This window comes from Perca fluviatilis, chromosome 7 (genome assembly GCF_010015445.1).
Source record: "Perca fluviatilis chromosome 7, GENO_Pfluv_1.0, whole genome shotgun sequence".
NCBI classification, from domain to species: Eukaryota; Metazoa; Chordata; class Actinopteri; order Perciformes; family Percidae; genus Perca; species Perca fluviatilis.
Window position 1 is genome coordinate 31,065,325 of NC_053118.1, and position 20,918 is coordinate 31,086,242.

The 20,918-nt window shown below is 40.2% G+C and overlaps 2 protein-coding genes across 3 annotated transcripts; one reads left to right on the forward strand and one right to left on the reverse strand.

Annotated features, from left to right (window-relative positions):
- Positions 1-440: 440 nt before the first annotated feature.
- On the forward strand, positions 441-19,193 carry sept7b (septin 7b). Its single transcript, XM_039805386.1, is given in 16 exon segments — positions 441-581; positions 2,192-2,202; positions 2,297-2,399; positions 4,119-4,225; positions 5,444-5,544; positions 5,702-5,836; positions 10,670-10,787; positions 11,569-11,661; positions 11,770-11,866; positions 12,201-12,252; positions 12,550-12,572; positions 12,575-12,611; positions 14,331-14,351; positions 15,566-15,701; positions 16,542-16,684; positions 17,934-19,193. Coding segments are annotated over 16 exon segments (1,257 nt in total). The 5' UTR covers positions 441-541; the 3' UTR covers positions 17,974-19,193.
- Positions 18,908-20,788, reverse strand: LOC120561998 (protachykinin-like). 2 transcript variants are annotated; one of them, XM_039805388.1, is made up of 5 exons: positions 20,226-20,788; positions 19,877-19,979; positions 19,767-19,790; positions 19,624-19,680; positions 18,908-19,526 (listed from the first exon to the last, which is right to left on the reverse strand). In XM_039805388.1, exons 1-5 carry the CDS (start codon positions 20,325-20,327, stop codon positions 19,501-19,503), a joined length of 312 nt encoding a protein of 103 aa, XP_039661322.1. In that variant the 5' UTR covers positions 20,328-20,788; the 3' UTR covers positions 18,908-19,500. The 2 variants fall into 2 exon arrangements, with proteins under 2 accessions (XP_039661322.1, XP_039661321.1); XM_039805387.1 differs by having other exon boundaries at positions 18,908-19,680.
- Between the last annotated feature and the right edge of the window lie 130 nt (positions 20,789-20,918).

Sequence of the window (20,918 nt, forward strand, 5' to 3'; positions counted from 1 at the left end):
CAATCCAGGTGTGCAGTATTAGAGAGTCCTGGTTGCCGTGGATACAACAGACGCTATTCGCATTCCGTCACCAGGGTATTTTGACACCGGAATGTCGTTGAACAACTTGACACACAAAGTCACACATACTGTAAAATAACTGCCACTTATGATCAGCAAATAAGTAATTGACTCTTGAATTGACTTATTAAACTGATGCTACGTGGACGAATCAGACCCCATCATCATTAAATCATTTTTTAATTAAACAGTATGATTGTAATTTGTGGTGACAGAATGTGAGTTGTAAATAGTTTAGCATGTTAAAAAAAAATAATGTTCCACATTAAAAAAAAATCTTCTTTTTGCTCGTTATCGCGAGAACACATAAAGACTCAAAGGAATTATATATTATCGCGAGACTGGAGTGTTCCTCCCTTTGTAATTCACGTACAATTTACGTCAGCCTTTCGGCGTAGGTTCGTTGAGCACGGCAGGCGCTGCGTGACTCGTAGTGCGTAGCCCAGGCAAAAGCACTGAGAAGGGGAATGTCGGCTTGTGAATGATCGGTTTTGAGGCGGCAGGGAGCGTCAACGTTATGGGTGAGACTGCGGCAGTCCGATTCTGTAACGATTTACTCATAAACCCGGGTTGTAAACTACGCCTGTGATTATCTGTGTGTGATAGGATTCGTTTTTAGAAAATTTGGCCATGCCGCTTTTTAGCTTCTGCAGTTGTCTGAGCAACCAACGCCCAGTCGTCCGCCTCCACTTGGATGGGTTGCTAACTAGCCAGCTAGTTTTTAGCCTGGGCTTTTGCTAGCAGGCTGCATAACCTAACGGGAGAGTCATTTCCTGCCTTTAGCTCTTTAGCAAAGTATTTAAGTAAACGTTTCTTATTTATTTATTTATTTATTTATTTATGAGCTAACATAAGAAGCTACGTTAACACACACGTCAGAGTGGCATTCAGTTGTTAACTTCTAAAGCTTGTCCACAATCTCTAGCAATTATACTAACGTTAATTAGCTAACTTGGTGTCGTATGTTGGATTAAACCGCTCACGTAAATGCTAACTAACGTTTACTGCATGAGAGCTGTAGTGGCTCTGTATTTAGCTGTTAGACTTTTGTATACTTGAAATAACGTTAAACAGTCCCACATTATGCAAAATACAGTTAATGTAACGTTAGATAGACGTGTGTCTATTCAAAATGCTTCTTTAAACTGGGAGACCGACCACTTTCTGTCGTTTGTGTGCACTAGATGGGGGCTGCATTAGTGTGTGTGATCAATAATTTGATTAAACTGCCATGGTTGGAGCGTCTAGGTTAGGCAAACAAAGCCAAAGCTGGAAGATGTGTCACGGTGAGGCATAAGGAGGGCATTGCTGCCATCTAATCTGGATTACAGTGGATCTAGTACCTCAGAGTTGGTGTTTGACTTTTTTTTAATTCTCTGGCTTCAGACTGTGAAGTCAGAATACTGTAGCTTGTGTTTCCCTAAAACTGAAAACACTTAAAATCTGCTCAAGCTAACTGTCTAACTAATCTTAGTTCTCCACCTGTCACCACTTCCTTTAGCGGACCTGTCAGACATCACTGAAAAAGAAAAAAAGACAGCTGTCATTTTTAAAATCACATCTGAATGAATCTCACATTTTATTACATCAGCAGTAATTAAATATGCTTGGGGATGGATTGCTAGTTAATCTCTTTGCAAAATCCGATAAAAAAAGTTATTCATAAACTAAAGCTGTAGGATGCTGCTGCGATTAAAGTGCACATCCTGTAGGCAAATGAGCATATTAAGTCAAAGCCTCACACAGAAGATATGTGGGCTGCTGTTGGTTGGCAGGAAATGCTCCAGTGTAAAAGGCAGAAATCCTCTCCTAGCCAAAGGCACACAAAAAAAGCTGTGACCGTGAATGGGCCTTGCTTTATGGTGCTACTGACATTACAAGGAGCAAGTGGAGTGGAATATGTACCAAACTGTCTGTGTTGTTAGTAGCCCAGATCATAAATCATTTCCCCTCAGGCTTCTCAGCTTGGCAAACTGATTCTGGAGATAGAATGGTTTGGTTTGTCAGATGACTTGAGATTGATTCTTTGTTTCTTTTTTGTTTTTATGCTCTCTCCCTTTGCTTTCTGACCCTGGAAACGCTGGCTTTCCCTGCACATTGGGACCACATTACATTGATCTACACAAAACAGCAGTACAAACAGTGAGTTTTGAAATGATCTCTATACTTTAAATACATGAAATGACTGGCCAGTATTTTTGGGATTTAATATGTGTATTTTTTTACTGTCTTACAGCAGCAAAAGAATCTGGAAGGATATGTTGGCTTTGCAAGCCTCCCCAACCAAGTGTACAGGAAGTCTGTCAAAAGGGGCTTTGAGTTCACCCTGATGGTTGTCGGTAAGAACACACACTGCTCAGCCCTCTGTTTTTTCCTAATTTTATATAAATCATTTCATTGTATTTATTGCAGTTGGCATTTTAAAGTCCTTTTAACTGTTTTTTTTTTGGGGGGGGGGGGGGTTTGAGAAAGAGAGATTGTGTCATATTTATACACAAGGGACATGCCCCCAGCTTTGAAGTGTTAATTGCTGAGTCGGAGAAGAGGGGACCATTGCATTGCTGCTGTTCGAATTAATCTTGATGTCAGGTCCTTGACACTGTCTCCCAGAACGGAAACATTTGGGATTGATTTATCTAGAGCTGCACTCAGCCAATCAAAAATGGAGACATTCTTTTCAAATGTCTGGATGTGGTGGTTGACACTGAGCCAAGTTCCTCCTCGGCTGATCAGTCCCTGTTTGGAGGGGAAATGTTTCCTCGGGTCACAACCATTTCCTGTGGTGGGGCCGAGAGAATTTACCCAGCATGCCTCTAAGAATAGCGCATCTCCCATTGCGTTTCGACAACACTTCGTTTCTACAGGCTTTTTGCTTACAGTGCTGCTGATACATGTCAGTTACATGTTAGTGTGCACTTATTATTCGGTGCTTGCATCCTCATAACAAGGCACTTGGATTTTGCTTGCGCCTATTCTCTGCAGTGTCCTCTGTAAAAGCTGCTGGATCGCGACCAACTGGTCCGCTGTGGCCTGTGAATGCTTCAATGTGTTTGCAACAAATTGCTTAATTTTGGGAATAATTTCAGAAAAGATGCAAATGGCATCGCATCTAGCAACAAGGAAAGTAAAGGAGGTCCTCTGGGCTTGTTGGTAGTTAAATGTTTGCCATTGTTTTTATGCTACCACCCTCTTGCATGGACACCACACACACACACACACACACACACACACACACACACACACACAATATTTAGCTTTCCTTGGCTCTGAGCTGTGAGCCCACATGTCCCTGTCATGCAACGCAATGCGTCATCAGTGTGGTGTGAGAGAGGAAAGGAGGAAGGGAAGGACAGAGATGGGACTGGTATAACCAGCAGTGACTGGCACGTCTGCCCGTGCCTCACGAAACACATGACCCAACAACCTGTTCAGTTCACAGATTGCAGAGCAGCTCATTTCACAGCCTTGTCATCACTTCACATTGCAGTAAATTTAACAAGCACATACCCATAGCACATAGTTACATGCCATCCGTAAAATGTTCAACAAACAAATGCTATGCCTGGACTATAGCTCTGGTGTAAATGTTGGCTCGTTAAATATTGACTTGTGGTTATCTGCTAAGGCAGGCAGTGTTCGTGGTCGTTTCCACTAATGATTCTTTTCATTGGGAACTTGGAAACTGGGCACACAATGGCCAACCAAGCTTGAGAAGCCTCCCAGACCACACAGCCAGTCAGCTGCACATAACAAGAGCCATTGTCTGTGTTGTTTCCTTAGCCTTTTAACTGTAAACCCAAATGGATTAATGTCTTGGGCAAATGTCAGTCTCATTCCCGGACAGACGCATGGCCTTTGATTGTCTTTAGGCTGTCAACAGTTGTGTGGATATAGTACAGGCGGCTGGGCTTATGTACTATGCATTTTCAAAATTGTATTCAAAGTAATGCTATGCTTTTCAGTCTGGTCAACTTTCTAATCATAACATGAAGAACACAAGTCCCACTGTTCCTGAAATACATACTAATTTTAATCTCCCTTCCTTTGCTTTTTTCCAGGTGAGTCAGGGTTGGGCAAATCCACGCTGATCAACTCTCTGTTCCTAACAGACCTGTATTCAACAGAGTATCCTGGGCCTTCACATCGAATTAAAAAGACTGTACAGGTACATTTTGACAATTAAACATTATTTTTGAGCTGAGGCGTTGCACGGGGTGTTTAAAACACATCTGCAGTGTTAGTGTGTGGTGGAGCAAAGAAATAAACAGATGCATAGAGGTGAAATTTCCACAATTTGTTTTTAAATAACTTGGACCAAATATCCAAGTTGATAATAACATTGATAAGCTGTTACAGTTTGTGGCTGTGGCTGGTAAGATTCTCCAACACACCATCAGCTTTGGCAGCTGTCCAAACCATCTTTTGACGTTTTTATTTGAAAATGTGGCCAGGGCTGAACAGACAGAACCAACAAATACCAATTCTGTACTGTCTCATAGCACATCTGTGTTAATGCAATAAATGTGTACCTAAATAATAGTGGTAGCTACCTGCCATAATGTCTTCTAAGATGAATACAGTAACATTAAAAGGCTTGCTAATAAACATTTACATCTGCAACTGGATTAACACATTACATATGATAATAAAAAAACAAACATGAATGCACTTTGTAAAACATTGTGATTTACAGTATTACAGTTCCAGAGAGCCTGCTCTGTTAAAAACAGAAATAAGTATCTACTCTTTTCTCACAATATGTCACAATAAACAACAAAGAACACAAAAAATAGTTACCACTCAAGTTTTACCTTAGCATCATCATAACATCATCTGAATAGTGTAATGAGAAGAAAATTATGGGGTTTGGTGAGAAAAGTCTCTGTTACTTTTAGATTGATTTGTATTTTGTGATGAGGTCTGACTCTTTAAGACATGCAGTAATACCTTATTTTCTCATGATGGTTTAAACAAGTCAGCCTCACTGTCAGCTCCTGCAATTAATGCCTTTATCTCGGTCTTCCCTAATTACACAACCTCGTCCTGAATTTTGAGTGCCTCAAGTGCTGCACTTTATCGGTCTGGCTCCTGACTGACAGCATTGCTATCTCCAGATGCTTGTGTCCTTTTCTGGCTTCTCAGCATAGTTAGCTAATAGCACAGTTTGACACGGCATGTTGCTACATGCTGCTAGCTTCAAGTGTTTTCTACGTGAAATATATGATCTGTGTTGCTGTTACCTTCCAGTGATAATGATTTCACAGTCCTCCTTCCATATTGGGTTTTCATTTTTACTATTTAATTAAATGGTTTGGTTTCAAAGGCACAGTTTGTGGCAAAAGTAAACACAATGTGTCCTTCATTTTTTTTTCTCCTGTGCCAGGTGGAGCAGTCCAAAGTTTTAATAAAGGAAGGCGGCGTCCAGCTGCTGCTCACAATAGTCGACACCCCAGGGTTCGGAGATGCTGTCGACAACAGCAACTGGTAAGGATCACCACAACTTCAGCTCAGCACAGACAATGTTCCTTCATTTAGAATCCTTAACATGTCAAAGCTACTCTTTAATATTCCTGAAAGGGTATCTGAAAGGGTCTTTGTTGGGATCTGTTTTTTAACGGAAGCTGTCATTTGTGTTATGCAGCTGGCAGCCAGTCATCGACCACATAGACAGCAAGTTTGAAGACTACCTGAACTCAGAATCCCGGGTGAACAGACGACAGATGCCTGACAGCCGAATCCACTGTTGCCTGTACTTCATTGCCCCCTCGGGACATGGGTGAGTCTGGGAGACAAATTCATAAGTCCATTAATACAATTTTTTTTTTATTGTGGACACTTTTATTCAAAACGACCCACGCCACCTATGTTGTTAGTATGGGCTCAGTAAGAATCAAGCTCTTTCATCACAAGGGGATGGAAGTAAGGAATACATAGGTATGGAGAAAGGAAAATGTTGGAAGTGAATGGGGGGGGAACAGTGAGAGGAAATGAGTAAATAATTGTGTAAGGAGGGAAATGAGAGGTCAAAAATGCCCCGTCAGAGAAGCAGGTTTGTAACTGGAAATGAGAGTTGCTTGCTCAGATCCCTGTGCAGTCTGAAATAATCCAGGAAAGGCAGTCAATAAAGCTCTTCCTCTTCCTCCTTTGGCATTTTCAGCGAGGCGCTGAACCCCCCTACTGCTTCTGGAACAGCTTGGTGGCCAATAGCATGAAGTTGTGGTCATGCCAGGCTGCTCCTGAGCGTGTGCAGTACATGTGTCTTACTCTATCTCTCCTACAACTACTACTGCAGGCCATTGCTGTAAATGATAATGTGAGACTGCGTCAGCTTGCAGTTTTGCTAAATAAGGGTTAAAACTTGTGGAAAGGGGGGGGCACAAGCAATACACAGAAGACGCTGGCAAAATGCCCAGCTGATGATACTGATACGCCAAATGTTTCCTAAAGAGATGACTGTGTGGAATTTTAACTGTAATGTTTATTATTCACAAGCCCCCAGATTGTCTGTAGTTAGTTGACCACCCAGATGTGCTCATCTTGTCTTTCTTTTAAGAAGTTTATATGAATTGTGTAATGCACAATTCAGTTGAAATGCAGAGTGTGGGAGTAGTGAAATTGAGAAACTTCAGAGGTTATTTACTGCACTGAAAAAAAAAACCCGCTGTTGATTGCATTTGGTCGATAACGCATTGAAATGCATGTATGTGTTTAAATGTATGCCAATATGAAAGCCTGCCCTTAGCTAAGGCTCTTGACTTTAAAAAAAAAAGAAAAGAAAAATGAGCGTATGCTGTTCGCCGTTGTAGACCAGAATAGTGTTGTGTTTGCGTCTGCTGTGTAGAGCCTCCCTCCTTATTTGTGTATATGCAAATATCCACCGTGTGCTCACATGTCCTTAAAGCTGTTGACCGTGACTTGCTGTAAACAACAAAGAAGCCTCTTTACTACCCTTCCTTGTGTTTGTTTTCCTCCTTCCTCTGTCTGTCTGTCCTCTTTGAGATATTGTTTGTACAAGCCTGTCCTCTGTACCCACACAGACAGTGCTTTAGCCTTGAGGATGGACAGCGTATGTCCTCACGCACACACATAGAGCTTCCCCTCATAACAGCAGCTGACTGCTGTCACACAGCAGCACAATGACCCCCAACACTGAGAGACAATCTGAACATTGAACTCTCAGCCGAACTCTGGTGACTGGTTTTCTCTAAGGTTCGAGGACTCATTAAAGGTCCAAGGACATGGTGGTCTTTGGATGCTTTTATATAGACCTTAGTGGTCCCCTAATACTGTATCTGAAGTCTCTTTCCTGAAATTCAGCCTTGGTGCAGAATTACAGCCACTAGAGCCAGTCCCACAATGAGCTTTCCTTAGGATGTGCCATTTCTGTGTCTGTAGCTATTGAGGAGGAGAGAGGGGGGGCAAGGTGGAGGGTGGGGGTGTGGCCTTGACCAACTGCCACTTTGGGCGGGCAAAGCAGAGAAAGGGGAGGTAATCTTGCTCCTTATGACCTCATAAGGAGAAGATTCCAGATCGGTCCATCTGAGCTTTCATTTTCTCAAAGGCAAAGCAGGATACCCAGGGCTCGGTTTACACCTATCACCATTTCTAGCCACTGGGGGACCATAGGCAGGCTGGGGGAACGCATATTGATGTTTAAAAAAAACAGAAAAAGAAATTTTCATGCCATGGGACCTTTTTATGGAAGAAACCTGGCCTTCCAAGCCTGACAAGCCAGACCCACATCAATATGTTGGGTCTGGGAACTCACCATTGACGTAGCTCAATCTGAGGGGCGATAAACTGTTTTCTTTCAAATTCCCTCTGCATGCAATAGGATAGCGCTACAACCAGGCAGAGCAACGAAGAAGGTAGCGGAGCTAGTTGATAGATTAAACTTTTGCCGTATCTGGTCTTCCTTTTTTAAGAATGATTTCAGTGCTGTTCTTTGTTCTTTTCTCAAAGAAAAACTTAACTCCAAGTCTTCCAGAAGACCGCTGTTCCCAGCAGCAGCAGCCATAAGCCCGCCCACTGACCTTTTTACACGATGTGATTGGCCTGACCAGAGTTTGGTTTTTCCAGCTCGCAAGCCAACAGAGAGTGCCTAGACCCCCCCTGGCTGCAAAATAAATTTGCTGCTGTTAGGGTGTGTCTAGATTTCTAGGCTATGGCCTTCCCCAAGCTGTTATTGTATGAGAGGAGTTTTCTGATATTGTATCAGTATGTAGAGCTGAAACAATTAGTTATTTTTCAAGCAAAAATGACATTCGTTGTCTAGTTCCATCTTATCATTTGTGCTGATTTTTTCATTTTCTCTGTTTTTCATTATAAAGTGAATATTGTTGCGTTCTGAACTGTTGGGACAATTTGAAGATGTCACCTTAGGTTTCTGGAATTTTGTTTGCGTAGCCTGATGGGTGCTGAATCACACTGACGTTGCTGTTTTGGGGTTTTCTGCATTGTAGCTTGAAGGCAGCACATTCTTCCTGTCAGTTTGTGTAGGCTCAAAGCAGTAAAAACTCCAGACCTTCAGGGCTGGTTTATGTTGCAATTCATACATAATTTAGTGTGTTCTATTGACTTCGATATTGCTGATACAAAACAGCTATGAAATATTGATGTCAGCCAACATTTAGCAATGAACTGTTTGAGTCAGTCTACTCATATTTCTGTATAGTGTTAATGATGTTTTTTTTTTTTATGTGTACTACCACAAAGGGCATGCTGATGTGTACTGTATGTGACCACTCCATGGACCAGCTGTCATTTGTTGTTTGCTTTATTATAAAGGTTTAACATACCCATCGTGAATGTGACAGCATCACTTGTGTCACCTGTTAATGATGCCATCTGCGGTACATTTGTTAAGCTGATAAATTGAGAACCAGTGAAATAGTTTTTTTTTTATTGTTGCTCTTCTTTGAGATAAAAAAAACAGTTGTTCAGGTTTCTTAAGAGTGTCAGTGCAGCACTGGTGCTGTATATTGGTGCATGGCTGTTGGCGACGTGACAAACATCCCACTCACAAAACTAACCGCATCAGATGGTGCTTGAGGGCAGATTTGGACTCAGAGGGATATTTCCACTGTGCCCTCAGGAATCAAATGAAAATGAAATTTTTATTTTCTAAGAAAATATAAAGTGAAAGGCAAAGCTATAACTCAATAATTGATTAATGTCTAGAGATGCACCAATTGACCGGCCAGTGACCGGAATTGGCCGATTTTTCACGTGCTCGGCGATGACCGGCAGGTCAGTCTGACATATGCCAATTTTATGCCGGTCAAATGCACTCGGGCGCCGCATGATTAACATCGCGCAAGATCAGCACACCGCCGCTCAATCAGCTGTTTATTAAATGTTATAAAGTCGCCGTCTGCTCTACAGATCTCAGCCGCTCTCTCTCTCCCCTCTGAGGCTGAATAAGTGGAACATGAAAACCGCGGGTCCAGTGAAATATGACAGCTACAGTTTATTGGAAAATAGCGTTGAGCACACTGACTTTGATGAATTTACTGTTTATCAGACCCCAGATGAGACAAGAAGCTAACATTAGCGAACGCTGCGGTGACGGTCCCTCTGCCTCTGACGTCCGGCCGCAAGAGACGCTGTGTTTAAAAAAAAGAAAAGAGAGAGACTCTGTATTCCTCCGACACGCTGTATTAACGTTACTGTTTAAAACGCTTTCCAGGTTAGTGGGGATACATACCACTCAAAACCAACATTAAAAACGTAGTAATCTTCCCCCAGCGTTTAGTTTGTTGCTGAACTGTGTGTAAAATGAGTGGTGACGTTTATGTTTTCAGGTAACGTTACTGTTGACGTTCAAACAGGCCTGCGTGTGTGTTTTGAGAAATATCTTTATACTGCAAGGCTATATTTATTTTATTAAGTTGGATATTGGATGTGAAAAGAAGGAAATGGTTCTAACATTGCACTTTAGATGTGTGAATTTCCCACACCAGGAGTAATGTATATAGTTCTATTTTATAGCGATTGATTATCTATTCAAGAAATGTTCTATGCAAAATGTTCTATTAAAGAAAAGATAGAAAATAAATGGATGGTTGTGCTGTAAAGTGGTTAGAAAAAATGAAATTGAAATCGGCTAAAATCTGTATCGGCTGGCCTAACTCAAAGAAAATCGGAACTCTGAATCGGCCTAGAAAGTTGTAATCGGTGCATCTCTATTAATGTCAAATATGATTTATTCAGTTTAGAAAAACAGCCAAGAATAGCGACGCTTTCTCAGGACTACAAGGTCATTTTCTGAGCCATTACAACAGATCAGTCGTGCGTCACGGATACTTTTCTATATTTGGTATAGCTCCACTCATCTTTGTGTTGTCTAAGGAAGCAAAAAAAAAAAAACATGATCAAATGTAAATATAAAGCCAGTCATTCCCAAAATATCCCATTTGCTCCTATAATGACAATGGAGTAAACTCCACCACAGTTTGATTGATTATTTGGTTCTTAGGTGTGCTAGACAGGCTGGAAAATGTAAGCTATCAATAATAAGTTTAAGGTACAGAGTGATTAAAAATGATTTGACACTTCTTGCCGTATCCAGTTAAACTACATGTAAAGCTGTCTCTTTATCTCCATGCAGACTGAAACCCTTGGACATTGAGTTCATGAAGCGGTTGCATGAGAAAGTCAATGTCATCCCGCTGATCGCCAAAGCAGACACCCTCACCCCAGAAGAATGCCAACAGTTCAAGAAACAGGTCAGTGGTTTCCACAGCTGCGTACTGCTGCAGAAAAGGTATCCGAGAGCGTTCTGTTTTAAACTGTGGTATGATGGTGGAAAAAAGTGCATTGTGAAGCAACTCCACATTTCATTTCATTTATTTATTTATTTAACAGGGACCATACAAGCAAACATAGTTACAATACAAAGCCCGTAACTGATGCGCAGAATATAGAGTTTATAGCTAATGCTAATTCTCAACTCTTGTCCCTAAAATAAAGTAGATCCTCTTCGGTGTTACAGCTGTTTGTGCCACAAAGTGCTGCACTGTGTTAAATGTTTTCAGTAAATTAAACCTACATATAAACACACAAAGAAAGTAGTTCCTGTAAGAAGTAGCATTGCAAACAGTTGCAATGTTCTTTTGTGTGATGTGTTGTACCTTTACTACACACATAGTTGGTAGACATCAACATCTTTTAACCAGTCATACTAACTTAGAGTTGAGTTTGAATTGATTTAAATGATGAACACAACTAAAAAAGGCATCCTCAGCATCAAGCTAGGCTGAAACTCAAGCAACAGTATGGAGAGCGTGTGACCACACCAATGTGCCTTTTGAGTGTGTCAGGCAGAATATCGTACAAATTCATATTATCATTTTGTGTCAATAACTGAAACCATTTGATATCTCTTTACTCAAATGAAACATATTTTTTTCCTGGCTCAACATTAGACGCAGGTTGTGCCTGTTTTGTTCAGCCATTTCCCGTTAGCTCTGCCTGAAGTCGCTAAAAGATCTCCTCTTTTCCTGCTAGATCATGCGGGAAATCCAAGAGCATAAAATCAAGATCTACGAGTTCCCTGAGACGGATGACGAAGAAGAGAACAGGCTGGTGAAGAAGATAAAGGTATTTTATGTCACCTAACGCGTCCTATTACATAAGTGTACTAGTTTGCTACACATCCAGATACTCAAACACTTGTATTAGTAACGCCACGTACGTTTGCTTTGCCAGGACAAGTTGCCGCTGGCTGTAGTAGGAAGCAACACCATCATCGAGGTGAACAGCAAGAGGGTCAGAGGGAGACAATACCCCTGGGGGGTTGCAGAAGGTATGAATGTTTAGTTACTTAAATATTACCAAAGTGGGGGAAAAAATTAATTTGGAAATAAGTGATTCGTCCAAATTAATTTTGGCGTAAAAATGTATCACGTCAAATATACAATAGGGATAAGAATGTTGTGTACATATCAAACATGTAAGAAAAGTTCTTAAATATCTGTGTAGCAAAGTGTAAATATCTAAGCATCATGGCAGGACAGCATTTCTGAAAACGGGAACTGAATATTAGTCATATTCCCAATGTTGCCCGGCATGGCTAGATACTTGGTGTCTGAGGTCCAAACAGTTGACATATTAACTGACTTCTCGTTCTTCCCTTCTAGTTGAAAACAGTGACCACTGCGACTTCACCATCCTCAGGGATATGCTCATCAGGTACTGGAAAAAAACAAAAGGGGATAAGGAACCTGCATGGTTTATAGTTATAAAGGCAGTTAATAAACAGAGGGTCAGTAAAGACTGTGGTTTCTGATAATATAAGTGCTTTTTTTGTACAAAAGGATAAATGAATATCAGTTATTTTTTAACTTAGGTAGTGTTGTAAATGGAAAGAGCAGTTGAAAAGTTACCCAGAGAGCTTTTTTTTGTCTTCTTCTTTAAAAAAAAAAAAATTATATATATATATATAAAATATAATATATATAATATTTTTTTTTTGTCATCCCTGCCCAGAACTCACATGCAGGACCTGAAGGACGAAAAAAAAAAAGGGTTAAAGGTCAACTGTGCACAAAGTAAGTCCTGGACATAGTACACTAGAGACAGCAGTTGTACTAAAGGCAGGCAGGATAGGTTCACTTCTTAAATAATGGTATCCAACGTCTGCCTGCCTTATTTCTTTTATTTTTACCTGCAACTTAAGAGTGTGTAGAATAGAACAGGAACTCTGAATTGCTGGTTACATGACTCAGTCCTCAGTTAATTTAGACAGTTTACAAGCCTATTAAAGTTTGGCAGATTAGTGTAACACCAAATAAATGCTGCTAAATATTTGCTGCAGGGGGCAGGTTTTCTCTTAACAGGAGTTTTGACGGGTCCAGTGGTCATCAAACATCTGCATCCGAATGGTCATTGTACAGCATTTAAGATGTCCCTTCTTCATTGCTGTATAGAATGTATTTAAACAGTTGCAGATGTTGCAGGATGTGTTGGGACTAGCCTTTCATTCCATGTAGTACCTTTTGATATAGTAAGTTTTGTTGGCTTTAAATTGGCCTAATGTTTTACAGTTGCATGTGTTAAACGATGTGGGATACATTTGGTAAACGGGGTTTCTGCAGGTCCTATAAAGCATTGAATTCAGTTTCCTCAAGAAAGCCTTACATTTAATTTACAAAAGACTTTTTCAAAATATTTTCTTGTGCCTACCATAGTCAGTAATGGAAGTTACTGATTGTTGGCTGTTGGGAGGCATTACACACTTTTGAACTAAAAGTGGTATTGTTTCGGCAGTGGATTGTTCAAGCAGAAGGCCGTTAAATCCTTTTTTGTGGTGTTTCAGTCAGCACCATCAGACATGTACCAAAGACTGCCACAACTGTAGCTAGGAAGCTCATTGTGTAATTATTGGCAAGTGTCAGTTTTAGCAAAAACTTAAATTAACTTAAAAATAATGAATCCATCCACTTTATGCTCCTAATTCAGGTCCAGGTCACATTCATTTAACTTAAATAATTGGGAATCATTGTTACATGGGGAAATACAATTGTTTTTTATATAATAAATAATTATAGGTCATTTCCTGCTTTGGCAGGTGTGATTGTGAAATGGGTATTAAATTGCATTCTATGTGGTAATAAAAAAAGCCCCAAAAATATTAAATTTAACTTTCTGCACCTGCAGAAACCCCCGATATAGCTTGGGCCTTTAAAAAGTGATTGCAGATGGCTGAGTTGTTGTCTCATTATTTACTCCTATCCAAATTTATTTAGGTTTCTGCTAACTGGAAAAGTCTAACTTAGGAGAGTTCATTCATCGCCGATTCGTTCTCCATTTGTGATGTTTGACAAACGCTCAATTATTTTGCTTTTTTGTCGTAGCCTCTCACTGCACTACTTTGCATAAAATCATGCCACTGATTTTCATAAGTTCTCATTCAAAGCACCACGCTGCTTTCTCATGTAGACACAAGCAAATGGCTAACTCACTAAGCATACATTCTAGCTCTACAGCTGAACAGAGGTGCTGATGCTAACCCACAGCTCAACATTTGACCAACTCTGCTAATGTATTTGACACCTAGCTCACAAAGCCCACATTATTTTTTCCAAGCTTTCTTTTTTTTTTTCTTCCACATTTGCAGTGAAAAAGTAGCTGAAATCACAGAACACGTCTAAGAGAGTGCAGTTTTATTTTAGTGCATGACCTCATTATTGCATGCTGTGTGTGTGTGTGTGTGTGTGTGTGTGTGTGTTTGTGTGTGTGCTTTGGTTGTATGTGTTTTTGTTTTTTAGACTTGACACAGTTGAAGGAATGTAAGTGGTCATTTTTTTCACTTATTTTTGAGGCCCTTGTGTATGTCTGTACTCTTTCTCTACTCTCCTCCGTTGGCTGCATTTGGGTGTTTTCTTTCTTCCCTGTTGACTTAGGTCTGCTGCCCCCGACTTCCCCGTCACTACATATTTCCAGGAACAGCGGGAGAACAACTGTGAATTGCTACACTTATGAATGTAGTTTGACAGCTATGAATGTGATGCCTTAATTCCCCCCCCCCCAACAACAAACCCTTTTACTCTTTCCACTGGTGTATTCATCGCTGCTTCCACCTGCTGCTGCTGCTGCTGTTGTTAGCCCTGCTTGGAGTAATAACACAGACCTGTACATGAGCTGTATGGAGGGGTTAAGAGTGATTATGAGATGCACGACATTAACTGAATTTCATTACTTAAAGGGCCACTCATCTTGACAAGCCTTTTACTCGTGGTGGATTGATGTAGCTGACATCCATAACCTCTCCTCATACTTCATGACGGGTCTCTGTACACTAACACTGCAATCAAACATCCTGATGAGCTTTACTAACCTTCAACCCACCACCTGCACGAACAGTCCGTGTTCACAGGTTCCTTGCATTAACTTTTGGGTCCTTCTGCCTCCCAGAAAGGCCTCATGGTTGGTTCCTGTTCCTGTCACAGCCTTGTTGGATCCCGTCTTTCCTAAAAACGTTACCTCTCGCTCCGTTTCCCACCTGCAAGAAATGAGGGCTAATGCTGTCTCGATATAACCTGAGATTTGTATAGAAATATAACCATCTTCTGTGCAGATTTCAGTCGGTTTGTTGTCTGTCAGCTCTTGAAGAGAAAACGTCGCATATTTTACTTTCAGCTGTTGAGTGAAAGCAGGTGAAAGTAAAACATGCTCCTCATGCTCCTTTTCCTTTATTACCTTTTATCAGTTTTCTAATCTGCATGCAAACACGTTCAAGAGGAGAGGAAATGCTAAAATAAGATTTGTTTGCAGAACAAATTGAGTCCAAGACTTGAGTTTAACACTAAATTAAGTTAATTAAATTCCGTTTTGAACAGTCATACTGTTAGACTAAAATTCTAATAGTGACTACGCTAATAATGGGTGACATTACGGTTCACAATTTATGAGCAAACCGAGGAGTACGGCGAGGCCTGTGATGCTCTGTAGTGCTGCTCTAAATGTGTGTGTTGGTGTGTGCGCTCCATCTCTCCTCGTGCAGGAGTCCCCTGGCCCAGATGGAGGAGGAAAGGCGAGAGCATGTGACTAAGATGAAGAAGATGGAGATGGAGATGGAGCAGGTGTTCGAGATGAAAGTCAAGGAAAAAGTGCAGAAGCTCAAAGACTCTGAAGCAGAGGTAACACACACACACACACACACACACACACACACACACGCCTGGTTAAATAAATACTGCAGTTTATGTCCTTGTGAGGTTACTCATCTCTGTCTGAGCTGCTTCCTTCCTCTTGTGCTGACGTGTTTCAGCAGTTAGAAGTGTGACCGAGCTCTTATGAAACTGATTTGTGTAAGTGCATGTTCTGTTTTTGATAAAACCACTGACATATTTTTTTTATTATTTGTGTAGATTATTGCAACCCCAAAAAATGCACTTCAGTAGGGCTGCACAATATATATATATATTTTTTATCGTTACCGCAATATACACATTGCGAAAGGCTGCAACATATCGCAAAAGACACTACAAAAGAAAATATCAGTCGAAAACTGCACTTTAAAATGTAACTGTCATCCTTTCATGTCATGTCTTTTATTGTCATTTCAATGTTCAATTTGTTCAATTAATAAATGTTGGAAATTATTTCCTTTTGATTTGTTTAAAATTAATTAAATTAATTTGTTGTATTTTAGCAGAATACTGAAAGTAGAAGAAATGCAGAACTGAGTGCACTTTAATATGTTTATTTATTGCAAGTAATAATGTTATCGCGACAACATTATTACATATTTTCCTCATATCGTGAGAGTGTACAAATTTCCCCCTGGGTATTATCAAAGTACGTCTTCTTCTTCTATCACCGAAGAGGGTTTTGTATTGTGTAAAAAGCTCTGTAGTTCACGTGTTTTGCCGTCTGTGTTCAGTTTTTTTTTTTTTTTTTTTTTTGACTGCATGCGGGATAGTGCTTTTAAATACAAAGTAGTGACGTCCTCCTCTGTCCCGTCTGTCTCTGTGTAGCTTCAGCGGCGTCATGAGCAGATGAAGAAGAACCTGGAGGCTCAGCACAAGGAGCTGGAGGAGAAGAGGCGTGTGTTCGAGGAGGAGAGGGCAAACTGGGAGTCCCAGCAGCGCCTGGAGCAGCAGAAAATGGAGGCCTCCAGGTACAACTGACACTCACTGTCACACTTTTCATGGTTCTGCTGTCAACTTTAACAAACCCAAGCATTTAAGCTCCTACATCATGTGGGACTGACACCTTCAGATCCAGTGGAGGGTAAATGGTGAGCAGTAATGGATCGGTGCCCCCTTGTGGCCATCTGAAGAAACGTGTTTATTGCCAAGTAGGTTTTCACATTGGAGGAATTTGCTTTGGTATTTTGGTGCATAACAGTCACAACAAACAAAGTAAGAGGGAAAAAAACAAGTAAAAGCAAAAGTCAAGCTTCATTAATATATAAACAGAAATTTACAATAAAATTGTGTAAAACATATCTGTTTAAAAATGAAAGAGCTGAAAGAGTACAGTGTTTAAAACAAAGAGAATGGAGTGTGTAAATTACTTAATTTTATTATATATTGGATCTGTTCTGCATCAAAAATGGACAATTGGTGGTTCCCTTAGTGCAGGAGCTCCCCCTGCTATTCTGGAGGTCTGAAAAACTGTCCATTGAAACGGTGCACTGTGATACATTCAGCACTTAAAATGTAATGACGCATGTTTTGTCTATGCTGTAGGGAAAACAAAATCCAGCGGCTCTGGACGTGTGGCTCTTAAAGTAAAGTGTGAAGTGAAAGACGAGCGTGCTTAAAGGCCGTTCCTGTATCAAGTTAGCAGCCAACCAACCAACTCCTAAAGCCCCTGAATTGTAACTTGTTAAATATTTGCGACTAAAGATTCAACAGTCAATGTTCAAATTTACGCGGGGAAAAAACCACCCTTAGTTATAACTTTCTGATGTTAACTCAGCTGTTCTGCCTCTTTACCACTGTATGGGTGTAGTTTGAACACATGTAAGATTTTGATCCGAGGGTTTCCCCCTGAGCTCACGCACCTGAAACCAGTCAGAGGAAAGCACGGACAAAAACACATATTCAGAAATCTCCCATGGGAAGAAAATAAATCTTCAAAACCCATGGACATACTTAACTGGTGTTAATTAATCACAAGTACACATTGCCCTGTTTAGGGGCCCAAAACCCCAAACATGGGAAACCACTTCTATAGACAAGTTATACTTAAGTGTACGGCATATAAATGCATCGGGCTTTTTAATATCTTCTTTCCTATAGACATATCTCACAAAGTGATGTATGTATTTGTTACAGGTAGATCTCAAATTAAGAGGTGAAATGTAGTTTGAAGTATATTTATACTGATGATCCTGCATGTGTGTCTCTCCTCTCCTGCAGGACTCTGGAGAAAAACAAAAAGAAAGGCAAGATCTTTTAAAAGACAGTCGGCAGGACCACCCAGACTCGAGTTATTATGTTTGCCAACGTTGCCGGTCAGGACACCAGTGTGTGGCACTGACATCTCCCCCCCCCCCCACCTCCTCTTCTCTCTCCTTCTCCCCCTCTTCTCCCTTCCTCCCACCCCTCCTTGTCTCCTGTCCCTGCTCTGTCTGCTCCCAGCCACTAGAGGGGGTACTGGGGGTGTTATGGGTATTTGAGGAGGTGGAGGGGGGGTCTGAACGTACGGTCAGAACCACCACCCTAGAGCCCCCTCGCTGCCTCAGTCGGGACTTGACATCAATTTATAAAAACATAACTCCATTTCAGAAAAGGCCAAACCCATATTATTTTAATTGTTATTATTGATGTTATTATTATTATTTATTATTATTATTATTATTATTATTGTTATTATTGTTGTTATAACTGAATACTGTCCCCCCCCTCCCCCTACCTGCTGCTCTTTTATTTCACCCCAAGGTTGCTTTTTAAATGACTGATGTGTACAGTTTTATGGAGAGCGCAGACAAAATAAAAATACCCATGAATCATGTCCGACTGTTGTACAATCAAGTTCTGGTGAATTTTATTTGTTTACAGGAGAAGTGTAACAGAATATGAACATTAACCTGATCTTCTTTTGTGTATTAAAGTAAGAAGAGGACAAGGCATTAACTAATCCTTTTTGTTTTGAGTGTAACAGAAATGTGACAGAAATGAAACGGTGTCAACAGAAAAACCTGAAACCAAGAAAAACAATAAAATGCACCTTGGGCCTTTTTTTATAGATTGAAAAAAAAAAAAAAAAAAAAATTGGCTAAAGCTTTTTTTCGGAAATGTAACGCTTTCTTTTTCTTCTGTGTTTTAGCTATTTCAACTAGCCATGGACCACCATTTATAATGTCATAAGTGTTATATTTCACTTTAGTTTATTTTTTTATATATACCGAGCCAGCTGAAGTAATAACTTCTTTTGTATGTTGAGAAAATCCTCAGAGACTTGAGAGCAGCGTCCACTGTTGAACAGAAACACACTTCCACATGTAACAGTGATCCATGGACGCTTTAAGGAAAAACATGATTTCAGTCCCTCTGCGGTAACTGTCTGTGGGAAATAAAGAGTCAACACCGCATTTTGCTTTGGCTATGTACTCCATCTCTGTATTTTTCATTTTTCATTTGTATTGTACAAAGTCACTTAATAAACCTGTGATGATATTGAGGAGTGAGATGGGTTTATTATGAAAACTGTTGTGGTCAATTTTTTTTAGGTGATAATACTTTTTTTTTTTTTTGGGTACATGAAACTTATTTAAATATTACTGGTAACTTTATTTTAGTCATACATTTAACATTTTCAGACCATTTTATTTGAACACTAGATAGCGCTGTTTGCCTAAAAGGTTCTCAGCATTGACAACTGTGTTAAACTCGACTGTTAAATGTGACATTTTTGATGAAAGGATGGCAGACTGACCAAATACAAGAAAAACATGTCCGTCGGAAGTTAGACAATCGCAGATGCTCAATCTTCTGTGTAGCTCACTGCGCCTACAGGGATGAAGTCAGCGGTTACCAGGCAGATTTTCACCCAAATTACCCTTCAGTTTATTCAGTATATTCATTGTCACAGTTGGAAGTATCACACCTTGATCCTCAAAGCTCCTTTTACCCATCAGACCCACAAAGGTGTGAAATCTATGCCCTGGGAATAAAAACATATGTTAAAAATATTTCTTTTTATGTCCAGAATTGATTTTGAAGAAAGCAGAGGCAAAGGATAATACTTACGTTTACGTGCTGTCTGTGTTTTAGCTGTTTGGAGAAAATAAATAAAATCAGACCTGAACGCAGCAGTCTTTAACATAAAGCAGTATATACATTTGTGCTAATTCCCTTACCGGAGTCTTTCTTCCCCATTAGTCCGAGATATTGGCGTGGTCCTGGTTTTCTGGTCATTCTCACAAAAATATCTTGAATTACATCAGAGTTTGGCCATGTGTCCTTGTTAGACAGAAATAATGTAAAAATAGAGATTACATGTTGTTAGATTATCTCTTATTTCTGTATAATTCCAGGTGCAATTGAGTCAAAGAAATCCAATTACTTACCTACTATCTCAAGTTATTTTGTGTTTGAGTGAGTAAAGACTTTTCCATCCCAAAATATTTTGGGAAACGGTAGATGATATAGTTTTGTTTTCTTATTCTAATACATTCAAAAATACGTATTATTATTAACAAGTCTTACCTCTTCGATGTCTTCTCTCCAGTTGTCAACATCCATTTCTTGAGAGAGAACAGTTGTCAGAAGCAGCACAACTATTAGAACAAGTTTAACGAGCTCCATCATTGAACACCGTGCGTAATCCCCTTTAAATGTGTCTGCGTAAAAATAAAAAGGTTAATGCTTTTCGCCTGGATTACAGCTATTAATAAATATGTGTGTGCAGGTATGTCTACACCTTTCTGCTGGATTATTTTAGATGCTGAAAGAGAGAACAACAGCGCGCCTTCCCTGATGATGCGCTATTGGGTCACAGAGCTCCTTTTCCGCACAGGGGCTTTTACGCACAGCTGGAGTGGATGATGTGGGTCGATGCTCGTCTCCAGCAATTATCGTGTGAGTCACAGGGGCTTAATTACTTAATTATTATTTTATAATTAGTATGTGTATCATGCACTGGGTACATGGAAATATAATGCTGGACTTCTGAGGTATAGGCTAATTTGATAGGTAGTGTACTATGTGGCTCACTGGGCTCATCAATTCTGTCTAGTGTTAACATTAAAACTCACAACGCAAGTCTGACGTCCAGGCCGTCTGAATATTGTCCGATTCAAGTGACAAGTGGGAAAAGCACTTCCAAAGTAGCCCAAACTATGTGTATTACTAAATGAAAAGGAGTGTTGTTAGATAACACAGACTACAATCCAACATGGA

Bases quoted from the DNA above. Each gene is read 5' to 3' on its own strand.
- LOC120561998 (XM_039805387.1), bottom strand. From the start codon at position 20,327: ATGATGGAGCTCGTTAAACTTGTTCTAATAGTTGTGCTGCTTCTGACA. The intron at 19,791-19,876 runs GTAAGGGAATTA...TTCTCCAAACAG, and splicing joins AATGGGGAAGAAAGACTCCG to CTAAAACACAGACAGCACGT. The intron at 19,681-19,766 runs GTAAGTATTATC...TTTTATTCCCAG, and splicing joins AACACAGACAGCACGTAAAC to GGCATAGATTTCACACCTTT.